At 39.0% G+C, this 19,128-nt stretch overlaps 1 protein-coding gene across 1 annotated transcript; it reads left to right on the forward strand.

Moving 5' to 3' along the window:
- Positions 1–2: 2 nt before the first annotated feature.
- Positions 3–3,734, forward strand: LOC111996141 (GDSL esterase/lipase At5g14450). Its single transcript, XM_065782742.1, has 5 exons — positions 3–818; positions 1,354–1,563; positions 1,685–1,851; positions 2,852–3,122; positions 3,523–3,734. The coding sequence occupies exons 1-5, from the start codon at positions 536–538 to the stop codon at positions 3,732–3,734; spliced, it is 1,143 nt and encodes a 380-aa protein (XP_065638814.1). The 5' UTR covers positions 3–535.
- Positions 3,735–19,128: the final 15,394 nt, after the last annotated feature.

A 19,128-nucleotide genomic window follows, 5' to 3' on the forward strand; every position in this document is an offset into this window, starting at 1 on the left:
TCCTCCTTTGAGCTAAACCACAGTTATTTGAGTTCATTCTCGTGATCATACCCTACGGTTTCAATTTCTTTGCAGAGTTGATGTAGCATCAGCAAGAACTTAAAATAATAGATTTTTAGCTATATTTTCTTTCCTAGCAAGGGTAGGAAAATAAATAGAGTATAAATATTGGTTTTTTCCTTCGCATTCTTCCTCAAATTTTACTTAACTTTTGCATGATCAAACCCGTACGTATTGTTCTATGTCACTGCTTATGTAAACTTTTTTTTTTTTTTTGAGGGAGAAATGCTTTTGTAAACTTGTACTAAATCCTTCCACATATGAACCATCAAACCCACGATCCTTTTTGGATGATGTATCATCATGAACCTTAACTTCCTCAATGGAGCTCCCAATGGCCTAAAACAGCAATATATAACAAGGCCTAAAACAGTAACATATAATACACTAGTTACATGTTCAAAATTTCAGTTTGATTTATGTAATATATTTCTTGTTTGATTAAAAGTCAGAGTGAACAAAGTAAGAGGATTCAATGCACCGGTTTAGACTTTTCAGAGGGAAATTGGAAGGTCCTTGGTGGATAAATAATGGTGTAGGAGCAGCAGCAATTGGAGTTGTTTTGATTGCTGCTTCATTACTTGTTGGTCCATCATGGGGTTGTCACATTCCAGCAATCTACAACTTTGGCGATTCAAACTCAGATACAGGCAGTGTCTCAGCAGCATTTCATCGGCTACCCCCTCCCTATGGTGAGACTTTCTTTGGTAAACCTTCTGGTCGGTATTCTGATGGGCGTCTAATCATTGACTTTATAGGTAAGCATGCTCTTCTCAGCTATTCATTTATCCTCTACTCTAGCTAGGGAATATGGTAGTTATTTTTTTGGGTCTATAGAATGTGATAGAATGACGAAAAAGAATATATGTAACATTTCCTAACTAGTCTGTTGATCCATAATAGACCCAAAATTTTGGTATTAAGGCTTGGATTTCGTTGTTGTTGTCTATGGGATGTGATAGTTTGGATGTTGCTACGATAGGATTATTTCTTGCTAGACTCCTAACCATTTTCATGGAATACATTTTATCTTTGGGGTGATCATACCTCGGGCTCGGGTGATGATTGTCTGTGCTAATTTTTGTACTGATATAATGTCATAACATAAACAGTGTAATACTCTAATGTAAAGCTTATTTGATGCTCTACATACAACCCATGTTGATGACTTTGTTTGGTTAGGATCTTGTAACCTAGTGTCATGTGGGGAGAGCCTAGGTTTGAATCTGCGGTTTCATTGTCTTCTTAATGTGGCAAAAGAAAAAAGATGATTTTGTTTTCCATTTTCTACAGCTGAGAAGTTGGGGCTTCCCTTCTTGAGTGCATATCTTGATTCTATAGAACCAAACTTTAGACATGGAGCAAATTTTGGTGCAAGTGGGTCTACAATCCAGCCAACTGATGCCAAATTATTTGGGGCAGGTTTTAGCCCCTTATCTCTCAATATACAGCTTTTGCAGTTTGAACAATTTAAAGGCCGTACCAAGGAGTCATTCAACCAAGGTTAGAAAGATCTACTGCTGATTTCTCTAGGCAAAGCAATTTTTTTTACAATTTCTGCTGTCATTTACTGAGAAATGCTTTTGACCTTTTACTTTCTAGTAATGCTTGTATATGCTTTCAGCTAAAAGTTCTTGGATTAAAAATAACCTCCCAAGGCCAGAGGAATTCTCAAAGGCCCTTTACACATTGGACAGTGGACAAAATGATCTTCATTTTGGACAAACTACAGAGGAGCAAGTGCGAGCATCCATCCCCAATATAACTGATATGTTTTCTGTGGCTGTAAAGGTAACTTAAATGTGTTTGTTAGAATAACAGTAAGTTATTAACTTTATAAATTCACTATTTTCAGTCACTAAATTTTTTGGAGCAAATGGTAATTTATCAAGATACCAACAAGTGGTCTGAGATTGAACCCTTTTCCACTCTACCTACCATAAAATGTTCAAAATTTCAGGTGTTCTGTCTCACTCTCACTTATTGAAGGGAAGTTTGGGTCCATACATGAGGAAAAGTGTTAAAATAATGGTTATGTGATTAAATTCAGCTTTTCCACTAGCTTAAACTTTTGGAACATGGTAGTTTCAGTATTCTATTTTCAGTGCTTTCTAATGAAGACCAATGTCATTTTAGGAATAAACCAAGTAGCTTCTTGCAGCTTAACATGGCATAATCCTAGCAGGTCCCTTGAGCCACACTGTGAAAAATTGAGAATTAAACTTAAAACAGTTCAAACTTTGTTTTGACCTAAGCAATTATTATCATTATTATTATTTTCCAATTAAATTTGAGCCCATAAGAGAGAGCCTTTTCTAACTCTCTTACAAAAATATGAGTTCTGTGCAATGATCCAATAAAACAAGGGTTGGAAATAACTTTTAAGAATGACAACAATCCTGTTACTTATCTCTCTGTAGACAGTTTTTCACCCTGAATGCTCTAGGTAAAAGGGAAATGGTAAACTCTATTCTCAAGGATGTGCTTAGGTAAATCACATGAGATGCTCCATACATCACTGGTTTTAATCTTTTTCATTGGGGAAAAAAACATTATTTAACCTTGAATATTAAACGAAGCTGTACTCATACTTTTTCCAGATTCTAATTATATAAAATTGGCTTTATATCAAATTGGTAAAACTTCTCAACATAAAATCCTATTCACAAAGTAAAAGGCAAAAGGCGGGGTAGACATTTTCTATATCAGAATTTTCATGTGTATAATTAAAGTCCAGTACTTGTTTATTTGATGTTTTTTATTTCTTTTTTGGTCTATGAAACTATTTTAGAAACTCTACCAAGAAGGAGCAAGAACATTTTGGATACATAATACCGGTCCCATTGGCTGCTTGCCTTTTTTTGCTGTATGGAATCGTCCAAATCATTTTGAGTCTGATCAAAACGGCTGCATAAAGTCTTACAATCAGTTGGCTCAAGAGTTCAACAAGCAGCTTAAGGACAAAGTCTTCCAACTGAGGATCCAACTCCACCATGCAGTGCTCATCTATGTTGATATCTACACAGCTAAGTACACTCTAATCAGTGAGGCAGAGAAACAAGGTAATCATTGAGTCTATAATCATTCTTTTTATTTTATGAAGAGGAATCCATGACCCAAAGACCTCGGTAAACCTCGGATGTCCAACCTCACCCACAAGAATTGTGCATCATTTGAGTTCAGAACTTAACACCTCGTGGTTCTTGAGCATGTGTTCCACAATTTGAGTTACTAGATGGGTATTTTGAGTTTATAAGTTCCTTCAAAATTTATATCACAAATGACCCCATACTATTGTATTATGACAATTCCTAATTACACTGATGATTTGTCTTCCATGCAATAGCAAGTTGTTTGATTCTTCTTCCATGGGGTACTAGCTAGAAAGAAGAAACATTGCTACTCGTTTGGTGTGCCTGTACCAAACACCATCCTCACTCAGAATTTCTGTATTAATTGCAGGTTTTGTTAGTCCTCTTGGGTATTGTTGTGGGCATTTAGGTGTTGCTGAATGTTGGCAAATATCGATAGTGAATGGAACTGAAGTTTTTGCGGCTTCTTGCAGTGATCCTTCAAAACACATAAGCTGGGATGGCGTACATTATACTGAAGCTGCAAACAGATGGGTTATTCCCCTTACAAAATCATGTCACAGTGCTGATATTCCTAGCTGAAGTTTGTCACAACCAAGTTCTAGCATGTGTTAGAGCTCAAAGATGGTGTCATTTCTTTTTTCTTGGTGGGAATCAAGGGTTGCTGATGGTAAACCTGCAACCTCTCAAATGTTTTTAGAGTCAGGACTCAGGTCAGCAAAGATTGAGAATGCATGCAAGAGAGTCAGGCTGATTACTGGGAATAATTTTGGGCCACTCTTTCGATTAGCAGCATGAACAAATGATAAATGAGACTACTTGCAAGGCAGACCAAGTGGAGAAACGTATTAGGAACATTGTAATCATAGAATACTTATTAAGTTATACTGAAATGAGAAGGTTAACATGAATAAATGAAAATACATGGAAATATAATATTCAAATGAGAAAACTTGCTTGAAGATGAGTGTAAGATGAGGAAGAGTCGAATGAGATGAATTAGTTATGTTCAAAAGAGAGTGATTAATGCACCAACAAGAAAGATTAAGTTAATTAAAATTAATGAAACAAAAAAAGTTAGAAAAATATTGAAAATAACATTGATAGAAGTTGTAAAAAAGGCCGTGGTAAAACCACATGGAGTTGGAGGCTGGGGGGATGACCCCGAAATCATTTTAAAATTTTTTATTTATGATAGTAATATAGATATATTTACAAGTTATTTTATGAAAAATAGCACTTAACCCCATTATAAGTTTTTCGATGTCTATATTCTTGTTAGTATAAGCATAATATACTAACAAATTAAGGCAATCCTTTCAAAATATATGCCAAATATATGTCAAGTGATGATATATATATATATATATTTTTTTTTTTTGGGTATAAAATGTAATAATGTCTCTCCAAATTTTATCTCTTTCTTATTATGTCAATTAGTTATTGTTTTGATAAAATCTCTACAAATTAGGATTGATTTAATCAAAATATTTTCCAATCTGTTGTCAATAAATTATTAAAAAAGTGTTTTATATAATATTTACATGGCTTATAAATGATTGAGCACATGATAATTCTAAAGGATTGGCCTAATGGTTCCTAAGGCATCATGAGATCTATAAGCTCTTAGATTTGAAATCTCTAATTAACTTCTGTGACCTCCCTAAAGGATTCTTCTCTGTAATTACGTAGTATGTGGAACAAGAGACTACACACACTAAAGGAATAGTTAGGTGTTTAAAGATATCTAGACACTCTCGTTGGCTAAAAAATAATAATAAGTGATATACAAAATAGATAAATAAGAAAATAAAATGAAAAAAGAATTCATTATATTATTCACAATATAAATATAAAAGCTAATAATGTAAAAAAAGATTTTAAAGATTACTTCAATCTATAAGATGAATTCCAATGATAATATTCCAAGAATAAGGACGAAAGTGATATTATTAAAACAATCCATATCAAATGAATTTGATTAAAACAATAATAAAATGCATGAGATTTTATTAGAAAATAGTCAAAATTAGAAGAATGGATATAGTTTATTATAACCATTTAAATATGGACAAAGTTTAGCTACAAAATTGATTGCAGCCTTAGGCTACAAACTCACTTAATAAAATAAATATTACTGTATATTTTGAAAATCTAACCGTTGAATTACATGTTCTTTACGTTCTTAATGCACATGTCAATTTTTATGCCAATCGGTTATCATTTACTATATAATCTATAATCTTATATTTTATACATAATTATAAATTACAAAAACTTGCAATTTAAAAATTTATTGATGATATAGTTATTGATTTTTAATTTTCTTGAAATTTTGCAAACATTGAGGATATAAGAAGAAGATGCAATCCAATGGTGGATTTGTCAAAATTCATCTCCAATAAAAAGATATTGAGTGAGTTTGTAGCCTAAGACTACAATCGATTGTAGCTAAAATTTGTCCTTTAAATATTATACAAAGAGATTATTTTCTAAAAATAAGAATATACATTGTAATTTAAAGATGAAATGGATAAGTAACTGTACATCAAACAAGCTTTGGAAGACCTGCAACTGCAAGTATAAAGTTACTCAAAGCTTAGAGACCCTCTTGTATTATTATTAGCCTACACCACTCCCTTTCAAACCTCTTAAGCATTAGTTACAGAAGTTGAAGTCACATTCCATGGTATGCGCAACAAGGATTGATTTTCCTACGAGGATAATGATTATCCCATATTTGCTATTACACACTCACCATACACACTGGCAGCTCTATATAGAGTTTAGGGTGGTCACAGGACCACCCTGACTTGAAAAAAAAAATTATTATATGTAAATTTTAAAAATTTTATGATTTTTTATCCTTAAAAAATATTTGGGACCACCCTAAATCTCCCAAATATTTTTAGGCTCAACATAATTACACTTTGGACAAAATTTAGCAACAAACTTGGTTGTAAATTAAAACTACAATTTCACTTAATATTTTTTTATTGGGTGTAAATTTTGACAAATCCATCATTAGATTCATTATCTTCTCAAATCCTCCAAACTTGCAAAATTCCAAAAAAATCAAATATCAAAAGCTATGTCATCATTCAAATTTTTAAATTTTGAATTTTTGTTGTCTAAAATTATACATAAAAAATAAGTTTATAGATTAAATAGTAAATAACTTCTAATTGACATGAAATTTGATATGTGTTTTAAGAACATACAATTTAACATTTAAAATTTAAAATATGTAACCATGTTAATTTGTTTAGTGAGAGTTGTAGCCTTAGGCTACAGCTTAGTTTGTAGTCAAACTTTTCTTTAAACTTTGATCCCCTTAACAATATATTAGGTCCTTACAAACAAAAAGAAAACGCCTAAGAAAATTTTTATGGAACTAAAATTTTGAAAAAGATGTAATTTGCAACATTGATTGTAAGACTATCATGCAAAGATTTCAAAATTAAAAAAAAAAATCAAAAAGAAAATTGTAAGACTTTATGACTTTGTATGCGCGTGTATGTGTTTTTATTTATTTATTTATTTATTTTTAATGGTCAATATGAAGTTCTATTTTTATTAAATTTTATATAGTTTAAGTTTCTTGATGACCACTCTGGAAAATATTCCTAGAGCCACCACTTACCATACACATGGCCACATGGATTAAAGTTGTATTTTGAAAACACAACTTTAAAAGGACTGTGTACAGAATGTGTAATAGTGAGTGTATAACAAGATTTTCTCAGTCTACAATGTACAATTGAACAAGAAGCCAACCCCATTTATCTTTTTGCTAGCAATTTGAATAAAGAGGAATTAACTAACCACCACGCACCCTTGGTACGGTGGTCATTCTACAAGTACAAGTGTTTGTGAGGTGTGGAAGGCAAGAGTCAGGATTCAAGTTTCTAAGAGGGAGCTTCACACATATATATATACTTAGATTAGGTTAGAGTTAAAAAAAAAAAAAAAGGAATTAACTCACAAGGTATAATCCCAAAAAATTGGGATCAAACATGCACATACTATTGTATTTTCAAAGTTGATTATTTTATTAAGGTTGTAAATATATAGAGTTGACTGTTTCTGAATAGTTCAGGTTCAACTCATACAAAAACTTGTTTATGTTAACTTAAATAATAAATGAGTCAAACTCAAGATCATATTTAAGCTAGACTATTAAACAATTCAAACTCAAATTTAATATTACATCTGTAGGGACACATTTTACAACCCAAACCTAATATGTATATGGTTATGGGTTAATGAGCCCAATACAATAAATTTGTACAGGGTGGGTCAAAGAACTAGGCCCTAGTGAATTTAACAACGACTAGGATAGGCTCGAAAGACCACCACACAAGAGCAAAACACCTAGGTTAGGTTAATGTATTGTCCGAGGAGGCAAATATTCTTATAGACTAATGGAACTGATTATAAATGCAATTCTAGTTGCTATGGTGTTTTTTCTCTAATTTTCTCCGATCCCCGCTCTCATGAGGGGTCTGTCACATTATATAGCTCCCTTTGGTCATTTGAGCCCTCACTTGAGTGCCTGTCCTATCAGACACCTCTTTTGGCTCTCTGTGAGTTGTGGTAGTCAAGGCAGCATTGTTCAGGGGTCTTCTCCACATAAATATGGTCAGAAAAGTAGCTGCAATGCATTCAATGTAGAGGTAGCATCCTTTCCTTAGATATTTTCGGGCTCTCTTCCTTCTTGTGTATTCTTGAGGAACACCTCTAAAATTGGGGCTTCCAAGGAGGTTATTTTCGTCGTTGGGGCGCATGTCTGGGCTGTGTACGCTATGTCCAAGGGGGAATTTCTCCTCGGACCACCATCTTCTTCTTTCTTACTTATGAGGCTTTAAACTGGAATCACCCTTAACCATTGGTTCCTTCTTGGACATGATAATGTCGTTGGATAAGGCCCAAGGATTAAATATATGATTTGGGCCCATGTCCCCACAATAGCCCCTCAAAACTCCGATTTTTCTCTCTTATCTGAGGAGAAAAAGTGGGGTTTTTATTTTAGAAGACAAGACCAATTATCTTTCTATTTTACACGTGTGGGAGTGCCAATTTACGTGCCCTATAATTGCTATTGACACTTTGCATCTTGCGAGGTATCATTAATTGCTCTAGGTGGCTTTATGTTCCTCACATCCAACGGCGGGGTACAAATCCAATGGTTGACATTCTTTCTTGGGTTTTGAGTAGCACAACTTCCACTCAATCCTGCTCCCTATATAAACCACCCAGAAAACTCCTTTCTCCCATTTGACAAGTCTTCAAGTTCTCCAAAGATCCCAAGCGCTCAAAATCACAGAGTTTTCTCAGTCACTAAACCTCCCTAAATTATTTACCTAAGAAATCTCCCAAGGATTCTTCCTGTAGGTTCAGGGTTCGGTACATCGATTCTTGTAAGTACTTATCTCTCTAAACTTTCTATTTCTCCTCGGCTATGCTCCTCAGCCTTTTTCTTTTTAGAAAACTTTCTCCACGTCATCCACATTTGTGTAGATGGGTAGATTTAAACACTTAGTGGACTCTTTGCTGGTATGGAGGGTTTTAGGGCCAAGTACCATATCCCACAGGGAATGGGCTTACAGTGCTGTCCCCTAGACCGGATACTTACTGATAGAAAGGTGGGCAAAGTCATCATTCCAATGATTGCTTTTATAAAGAGAGTGATACCACTTCCTATGGATAGGATAACCAGGGATTATCTACTCAACCATAGGATATGCCCCTATCAGTGCGCTCTCAACACGTTTAGAGTCTTAGGGTGCGTAGACGCTCTGAACAACCAGATGAACTTGGGGTTGACATGGAATAACATCGTTCACATGTACAAGTGCCATTCCCTTGCTACCGCAGGATATTACCTCAAGTCCCGGTCCGACGTGGTTAGGTTAATATCTTGTCTTCCTAAGTCCAACAAGGGTTTGAAGGATGATTATCTGGTCGCTTCCGGGGAGTGGCACGATGGACTTCCTTGCCCAAATCGGAAGGGAGAGCCAAGTGGGGTACCCTAGTATTAGTCTCTGTAGGCAAGGGGTTTAGCCCCTCTAGTCTCATTCATTTTTGACACTTAATCCTTGTTTGACAATAATTTTCGTTGCTCTGACCACAATTTTCCTCTCGGATGTTTTCGCAGATAAGAACCACGTCGCTTTGAGGCTCAGCCTGACCAACGTTCAGGCTTTCAACTACCTCCTAAGGTTGAAGATATTGGTGAGAGAAGATGAACAGCTCTAGGTCGCTCACCTGATCTTGGACTACGAGCCTTTGTCCCACATATTCTAGGACGCGAGCCAGGTAATAAGGGCTGGGAGTAGGGGTGTGTATGGGTCGGGTTGAAGGGATTTTTTGACCCAACCCACCATGATAGGTCAAAAAAAAAAAAGATTTAACTCAACCAACCCAACACATAAGTTCAACCCAATCCACATGGATTGGGTTGGGTCGGGTTGAACCATGGATTTGACAAATTTTTTTATTATTATTTTTAAATTGAGTAGAAAAAAATAAATATTAATATATTAAAAAAACCTAAAGATTAGTATCAATGTAACTCCTTAAAGGCAAACAACACTAATGAGTAATGAAGCCAAGACTTGGCCACAATAGTTGTGTAGGGTGAATAAGTGTCCACACGATGAAGTCTACTCTATATTTTTGAGCTGATCTGCACAGGTAGTTTAATTGGCCCTTCGGGATGACGACTTCCATCAAAACTCACCAGGGGCGAGCTGTAGGGTGTTAAGTTCTCAGGTCTCAAGTTCAGCCCCTTATACAGGTCTAGGAACATTATCTCGCACCGTTGCCTTGGTCCACCATCATCCTCTTCACGTCATATCCCCAAATCCTGAGGGTAACACCAAGATATTATTATGGGTTGGATGGTTCTATTTTATCCTCGTCCGAAAAGCCCAAGACCGGCTAGATTTCCAGTCTTGCCCTCTTGCTCTTGATTAGCGTCTTCGGTAGGTAACCGAGCCATAGACATCACTAGTGAGGGCAGGAGCCGGTCCTCCTTAGAGCAGCAAAGATGACGTTATCATTCCCAAGAGAGGTCCAAAAAATCATCTTTCTGGGTTTTGAGCTTGCTTGGCCCCTCTGACCACTGGAGTGTGCAAGAGTTGTTTAACTTTCTTTTGCGGACAAGTTAGTCCAGGTGGTCCCACAGACTTTTACAGTCTTCTGTGGTGTGTCTTGGTCTTAATGGTATTGTAATAGAATTGTGGTTGCGCCTTGCGGGGGTTCCCACCATTTTACTTGCCACTTAAAGAATGGCTATTCCGAATCTTCTCCAAAACCTGATGTACCAGCTCTTGGAACACGACATTGACTACCTGAGGTTGGTAGATCCTGTTTTGCCCAGCAAAATTCTTCGTGGCCGGTTTTATTATCGTGTCCCAACCTAAAATCCCTCATCTCTTGAGGAACCTTCCCCTTCCTTTCCTGTTGTTGCCTTCCTTGACTCTTTGTACTTAACGATCCATTCTATGTGCTAGCGTATACTGGTGACAGTTTGCAAGTCAGAGATTTCTTAAACCATGCTTAGTCAGGAGGCCGAGCTGAAGTACTGATGGCTACCTCATCAAAGTCACCATCTATTCGTGAACATCTCCCAGTACCTATCTGAATAAGTCTTCAAGTTTCTCTTATTGCATGCTTAAGTTAGGAAGGAAGCCAGGGGCTGAGGAACACCTGTTGTAGGTGACGAAGTGGGAATAGAACGCCTGGGTGAGCTCCTTGAAGGAACTTATGGAATCCGCCTTCAGGCTATCGAACCATCTCATTGCGACGAGTCCCAAATTGGATAGGAAAACCTTGCACATCAAGCTTCATCTTTGGAATGGACTGTCATTCTCTAATTAAAGTGCTCACATGTTCCATGGGTTTGTCCTGCCATTGTACATGGTGAACGCAGAGCTAGGTGAAGTGTCAAAGAAGTTTAGTTCCTCGATTTTGCGTGTGAAGGGCGACTTGGAGATTTGGTCCAAAGTTTTGCTCATTTCGCGTTTCCTACCCCTTTTCAAGGTGGGCTTCTAGTTCTTCGTTCATGATGCATTCCTCTTCATAGGAGAAAGATTTNTAAACACTTATAAAAGTTGTCATTGTGTTAACCTCCTCACGTCATCTGGTTCGGGGACTTCAGGCATGATTGAGTTTCAGTTTAAACACTTATAAAAGTTGTCATTGTGTTAACCTTCTCACATCATCTGGTCTGATAACTTCAGGCATGATTGAGTTTCAGTTTAAACACTTATAAAGATTGAATAATGAGAAAAATAACGCCTTAGGTAAATGAACATATTGACAGAAGAGACTTTCTTTTAATAATAATACATTTTTAGGTTGTTTACATTCCACAGGCGCGATATTACACGTTCACCTAAATCTTCCAAAAAATATGCTCCTATACCAGCCACCAAGGTGATGCGATATAGTCCTTCCCAGTTGCGTCCTAGCTTTCCCCATGTCAGGTTCTTTGCAATACCCAGAACCTTTCTCAACACCAGATCACCAAGTTCTAATGGTCTCAACTTCACATTAGCATCATAACTCTGCTTGAGTTTTTGTTGGTAGTATGCCAATTGAACCATTGTGTTTTCCCTTTTCTCTTCAATCAAGTCTAAGCTTTTCTCCAGTAGCCCATTGTTATTGCTCGGATTGAATGAGCTGGTCCTTAGTGTTAGGAAGCCAATCTCTAGAGGGATAACAGCCTCAGCTCCATAAGTCATGGAGAAGGGGGTTTCCCTGGTGGATCTGCGAGGCGTGGTTTGGTATGTCTAGAGGACATGCAGCAACTCTTCCACCCATTTTCCCTTCGCATCATCCAACCTCTTCTTGAGTCCGTTCACTATGACCTTGTTGATAGCCTCGGCTTGTCCATTCCCTTGGGGATAAGCTAGGGTAGAATACCTATTCGTAATTCCCAACTCACAGCAATATTTCCTGAAGGATTTGCTATTAAACCGAAGGCCGTTGTCCTAGATGAGGGCATTAGGGAACCTGAATCGGGTGACAATGCTTTTCCAAACAAACTTCTTAGCATCCACGTCCCTGATATTTGCCAGGGGCTCGGCCTCCACCCACTTGGTAAAGTAGTCTGTGCCGACTAGCAAATATCTTTTGTTTCCTGCCACTTTGGGGAAAGGACCAACAATGTCTAAGCCCCATTGCGTGAATGGCCAAGGGCTGGACAGGGGTTTAAGGACTCCTCCTGGCTGGTGTATGTTTGGCGCGAACCTTTGACATTGGTTGCACTTTTTTACGTATTCCTGTGTTTCCTTTTGCATGTTCAGCTACCAGTAGCCTTGAGTGATGGCTCTGTGCGCCAACGATTTTCCTCCAGTGTGGCTTCCACAAATTTCCTCATGTAATTCCTTGAGGAGTAATTCTGTTGCCTCGGGGTGCATGCATAGTAGGTATGGCCTAGAAAAGGACTGTTTGTACAATTTTTGATCCTCGGATAGCTAGAACTAAGAAGCTTTTCTTTGAACTTTATCAGCCTCAGACTTCTCTTCGGGCAGGGTATCCTCCTTTAAGACAATACAACGGGGTCCATCCAGCTAGGCCACATTCTAACTTGATGGACATGAACTGCCTCTCTGTACATCTCTGCAGACTTGCATAAGTCTTCTACAAGGATGACATGGGGCAAGCTTTATGCCAAGGAGGTTGCAAGTGTGGCTAGGGAATCAACATTGGTCATATTTCCACTCCTGGGAATATGCAATAGATTGAAGGATTCAAAACCTGACTGCAGGTGTCTAACCTGGCTCAAGTACTCCTGCATCCTCTCATCCCTTACTTCAAACTCCCCTTTCACTTATCCAACGACCAATTTGGAGTTTGAGAATATCTTTATTGCTTTTTCACCCATTGTTCGAACCATAACCATTCCCATTAGTAGAGCCTCGTACCCAGTTTCATTATTGGTGGCCGAGAATCCCAACATTAACAATTTCTCGATGGTGATCCTTTCGGGGGATACTAGTACTAACCCCACTCTGGAACCTTTCTGATTTGCTGCACCATCAACGTACACTTCCCAAGATAGGGGGCCCTGTTGGGAGACCATGCCAACTGATTTTTTATCCATGGGTTGTGTTTCCGTTTCTTCTTCTAGCGGGGATTTAACAAACTCGGCTACCAGATCTGCAAGGACTTGTCCTTTGATAGAAGTGCGAGGCATGTATTTGATGTCGAAAGCCCCTAGGATCGTGGCCTATTTAGCAATCTTCTCAGTTTAATTGGCGCTCCGGAGCAGAGCTCTGAGCGGGAGTTGAGTTAGGACAATGACTGTGTGTGCCTGAAAGTAGTAAGGGAGTTTTCGTGTGGTGTGTACCATTGCCAGAATAGCTTTTTCTAGCAGCAAATAGCGGATTTCAGCTTCGTGTAATGATCTGCTCACATAATAGACTAGCCTTTGTACACTGTGATCAACTCGTATCAGGACCAGGCTTACAGTGTGAGGGGCCACAGCAATATAAGCGAATAGGACTTCGTCAACCTTAGGGCTAGACATGATAGGAGGTCGAGAGAGATAATCTTTAAGCTGTTGGAAAGCCAAGGCACACTCCTCGGTCCATTCAAACCTCTTCCACTTATTCATCAATAGGAAGAAGGGTCAGCACCTATCCACTGATCAAGAGATAAACTGGTTTAGGGCAGTAGTCATTCCGGTTAGTTTCTGGACTTCCTTGGGATTCCGAGGTGGTTGTAAACTATTGATTGCTTTAATCTGGTCAAGGTTAACTTCAATGCCCATACAGGTTACCATGTAGCCCAGGAATTTGCCTGATCCTACACTGAAATAACACTTGGAAGCGTTAAGGTGTAACTTGTATCTCTTTAGAATTTTGAAAATGCTCCTGAGGTCTCTTAAGTGCTCGGATTCTACCTTGCTTTTTAACTGCCATGTCATCTATATAGTCCTCAATACTCTTGCCCAACTGTGGCTCAAACATCCTAGTCATCATCTTTTGATAGGTGGCCCCCGCATTCTTCAAATGGAATGACATAACTTTGTAATGGTAGTTTTTGGTAGGAGTGACGAAAGTAGTCTTTTCTTGATCTTCCAAGGCAAATGGTATTTGGTGGTATCCCTGAAAGACATCTAGGAAGCTCATCCGTGGATGCCCTATGGTTGCATTCATCAGCTGGTCTATCTTGGGCATAGGGAAGGGATCCTTTGGGCAAGCCCTATTCAGATTCGTGAAGTCCACACATACTCGCCATCTCCCACTCTTCTTCTTCACCACCACGGTATTGGTCAATCATTCAGGGTAGAATACCTCCTTAATGGCCCTCGCCTCCTTTAGTTTCTCCACCTTATCCTTGACAGCATCAGAATGGTCCCTGGACGAGCGCCGATGAGGTTGCCTCTTGGGAATTGCGAATGGACTAACATTTAGATGATGGCAAATAAAGTTCAGATCCACCTCAGGGGCTTCGTAAGCACTCCATGCGAAGATGTCCTTACTTTTTCTAAAAAACTCTACCAGCTCTTCCTTCTTTGGAGGAGGTAGTTGAGCCCCAATTTGAAAGAATTTCTTTGGATTGTCACCAATAGTAACTTTTACCAAATCCTCACATTTAGCCTCCTCGGCTGACCTGCCGACAAGCAAGACCGGAGTCTTTAATTGCTATAAACCCCCTTCAGTATGGGTCGAGGACTTGACTTCGGGCTGGTGCTTGATGGCAGCCACTAGGCATTGCCTAGCCATAGGTTGATTTCCCAAGATCTCTTTAACCTGGCCCCCGGATGGGTATTTCACATTTTGGTGTAGAGTAAAGGAGATGGCTCCTAGGGTATGAAGCCAAGACTTGGCCACAATAGTTGTGTAGGGTGAATAAGTGTCCACACGATGAAGTCTACATCTAATATTTTTGAGCTGATCTGCACAGGTAGTTTAATTTGGCCCTTCGGGATGACGACTTTCCCATCAAAACTCACCAGGGGCGAGCTGTAGGGTGTTAAGTTCTCAGGTCTCAAGTTCAGCCCCTTATACAGGTCTAGGAACATTATCTCGGCACCGTTGCCTTGGTCCACCATCATCCTCTTCACGTCATATCCCCAAATCCTGAGGGTAACCACCAAGATATTATTATGGGGTTGGATGGTTCTGATTTTATCCTCGTCCGAAAAGCCCAAGACCGGCTAGATTTCCAGTCTTGCCCTCTTTGGCTCTTGATTAGCGTCTTCGGTAGGTAACCGAGCCATAGACATCACTAGTGAGGGGCAGGAGCCGGTCCTCCTTAGAGCAGCAAAGATGACGTTTATCATTCCCAAGAGAGGTCTCAAAAAATCATCTTTCTGGGTTTTGAGCTTGCTTGGCCCCTCTGACCACTGGAGTGGTGCAAGAGTTGTTTTAACTTTCTTTTGCGGACAAGTTAGTCCAGGTGGTCCCACAGACTTTTACAGTCTTCTGTGGTGTGTCTTTGGTCTTAATGGTATTGGTAATAGAAGTTGTGGTTGCGCCTTGCGGGGTTTCCCACCATTTTACTTGGCCACTTAAAGAATGGCTCATTCCGAATCTTCTCCAAAACCTGATGTACCAGCTCTTGGAACACGACATTGACTACCTGAGGGTTGGTAGATCCTGTTTGCCCAGCAAAATCTCTTCGTGGCCGGTTGTTATTGTATCGGTCCAACCTAAAATCCCTCATCTCTTGAGGGAAAACCTTCCCCTTTCCTTTTCCTTGTTGTTGGCCTTCCTTGACTCTTTTGTACTTAACGATCCATTCTATGTGCTAGCGTATACTGGTGACAGGTTTGCAAGTCAGAGATTTCCTTAAACCATGCTTAGTCAGGAGGCCGAGCTTGAAGGTACTGATGGCTACCTCATCAAAGTCACCATCTATTTCGTTGAACATCTCCCAGTACCTATCTGAATAAGTCTTCAAGGTTTCTCCTTATTGCATGCTTAAGGTTAGGAAGGAAGCCAGGGGCTGAGGAACCCTGTTGTAGGTGACGAAGTGGGAATAGAACGCCTGGGTGAGCTCCTTGAAGGAACTTATGGAATCCGCCTTCAGGCTATCGAACCATCTCATTGCGACGAGTCCCAAATTGGATAGGAAAACCTTGCACATCAAGGCTTCATCTTTGGAATGGACTGTCATTCTCTAATTAAAGTGGCTCACATGTTCCATGGGGTTTGTCCTGCCATTGTACATGGTGAACGCAGGCTAGGTGAAGTGTCAAAGAAGTTTAGTTCCCTCGATTTTGCGTGTGAAGGGCGACTTGGAGATTTGGTCCAAAGTTTTGCTCATTTCGTCGTTTCCTACCCCTTTTCAAGGTGGGCTTCTAGTTCTTCGTTCATGATGGCATTCCTCTTCATAGGAGAAAGATTTGCTAGGCAGGGTTCGAGACCTTCACTTGTAACTAACGTCTCTTTCGTCGTCAGAGGAAGCATCAGAGTCGGGGGGGGGGGGTGGGGGCTTGCTTTTGCCGCGCATGGTACAACTCTCTCTTCAACTGGTCAATCTCCAGTTGCATGCCCTTGTTACTTTTTGCATGGGAGATATGGCTTCCTCCTCGAAGTTGACTCTTGTCAGCATGTGTGGTTTGCAAGCTCCCTTCACGATCACTTCTTCGTTCAAGGTTGACAAAAGGACCATCTTGCTTGGATCCCAGAGACTCTGTTTCGTGTAGACCTGATCCTACTATAGTTGATCGTTGTACTCACTATTACACAAGTTTTTCCCATAGACGGCGCTAATTGTAGGGACACATTTTGCAGCCTAAACCCAATATGTATGAGGTTATGGTTTAATGAGCCCAATACAATAAATTTGTAGATAGTGGGTCAAAGAACTAGACCCTAGTGAATCTAACAACGACTAGGATAGGCCCGAAAAACCACCACGCAAGAGCAAAACACCTAGGTTAGGTGAATGTATTGTCCGAAGAGGCAAATATTCTTATAGACCAATGGAACTGATTACAAATACAATTCTAGTTGCTACAATGTTTTTTCTCTATTTTCTCCTATCCCCTTTCTCATGAGGGGTCTGTCACATTATATAGCTCCCTCCAGACCATCTTGATCCTACACTTGTCGGTCATCTAAGCCCTCACTTGAGTGTCTGTCCCATTAGATGCCTCTTTTGGCTCTCTGTGAGTTGTGGTAGCCAAGGTAGCACTGTTTAAGGGTCTTCTCCACATAAATGTGGCTAGAAAAGTAGCTGCAATGCATTCAATGCAGAAGTAGCAGCCTTTCCTTAGATATTTTTAAGCTCTCTTCCTTCTTGTGTATTCTTGAGGCACACCTCTAACACTAGGGCTTGTAGAGAGGTTGTTTTCGTCGTTGGGGAGCGTGTCTGGGCTGTGTATGCTATGTCCGAGCAGAAATTTCTCCTCGGACCACCATCTTCTTCTTTCTTACTTATAAGGCTTTAAATTGGAATCACCCTTAACCATTGGTTCCTTCTCGGACATGATAACGTCCTCGGATAAGGTCCAAGGCCCAATATATGATTCTAGGCCCATGTCCCCACAACGTCCATGAACAAACTTGAGTATAAAACTCAATAAATAAATAAATACATATAGAGTTATATATAATTAAAATTATATTAAGTTTTATAAATAAGCTCAAAAAAGAGACCAAAATATTATTTGTAATTTATCAATAATATAAATAATCCATTCTGTAGTAAAATTCATATATAATTTTTAATAAGACAAGGCTAGTAAAACTAATTTTTATAAGTTCTTACATAAAATCATATTTAACAAACTCAAATAATATAATTTTAAATATAACCTAGTTATTAATTATTAGCATATATTATTATAGGGTAAAAATTTCTCTATAAAGGGGGAAGATGTAAACTAATCTAGTAGCTTGTATTCATATGACAAGAAAATAAACTAAATTTGAACACGCAATCTAGCTCAAAATTGACGAGTTCAACTCATTTTGAAATAAAATCCTGTTGACTCTAAAACCTCCCAAACCAGCTTCTTTATTTTAGGGTCTACTTTTTATATTGGGATAATTACAGTAAACCCCCTTGGGGTATGACCCGTTTTCACTTTGTCTACCAGTGGTTCAAAACTTATCACTTTGCCCACCTGAGGTACCTTCTGTTACCCATCTGTTACCCACCTCACCCTCAGACGTTAGAAAAACATCATTTTATTAAAGATCAGACATAACATGGATCAAAACCACGAACCATTGAATCTTTTCCTCATGAACACAAGAACACAACATTTGTAAATATATTTCAAAATTTTTAGTTATACATCCAAAACCAATTAAATCCTCTGAATCGAGACCAAAAATCCCTCTCATTTTTCAAACAACTAGCAAGCCAATATCAAATAAAACCCACAATCAAAAAGCAAAAAAAAAAAAAAAAAAAAAAAAAAAAAACCTGAAACCCACGAAGTGTTGCCACCCATTCCACCACCACCACTATCAGAACCCATAACTCAGCACCACCACCACCTCGCCCACAATCCACAACACCACAAGCCACAACCCATAACCCCACAACCCATAACCCCACCATAATCAGATCATTATCAACCCACAACCCAACTGTAGATCCTCTTCTTTCTTTGCACTTCCATCCAGTCTCAATTCCTTCCTGTAGTTCCCTTCTCTCCACTTCACCAAATCCATGACCATAACCCTGGTGTTGAATAGCACGGCTTCAGGTTGAAAATACCTGGAAAGAATCGGTCGGACCAGAACGGATATGTGACTACTTGGTAAATTCATGTGGCGGTATTAGGGCTCCGATGACACGTGTCGAAGTCAGGTTGGTCTCCCAGAGCTTGACTATGTCATCGACCACGACCACGTCAGAGTCGAGGTAAATCACGCAGTCAATGCAAGAATCAAGAATGTCTCCGAGGTAGTTCCGGTGTAGGTCAACGGTTCTCGAGAGCTTCTCGGATAGGAGAGATTAGTTTATCATCATGCTTCACGGAAGATGTTGACCTTGA

The sequence above is a fragment of the Quercus suber genome, unplaced genomic scaffold (assembly GCF_002906115.3).
Source record: "Quercus suber isolate HL8 unplaced genomic scaffold, Cork oak 2.0 scaffold_312, whole genome shotgun sequence".
Classification (NCBI taxonomy): Eukaryota; Viridiplantae; Streptophyta; class Magnoliopsida; order Fagales; family Fagaceae; genus Quercus; species Quercus suber.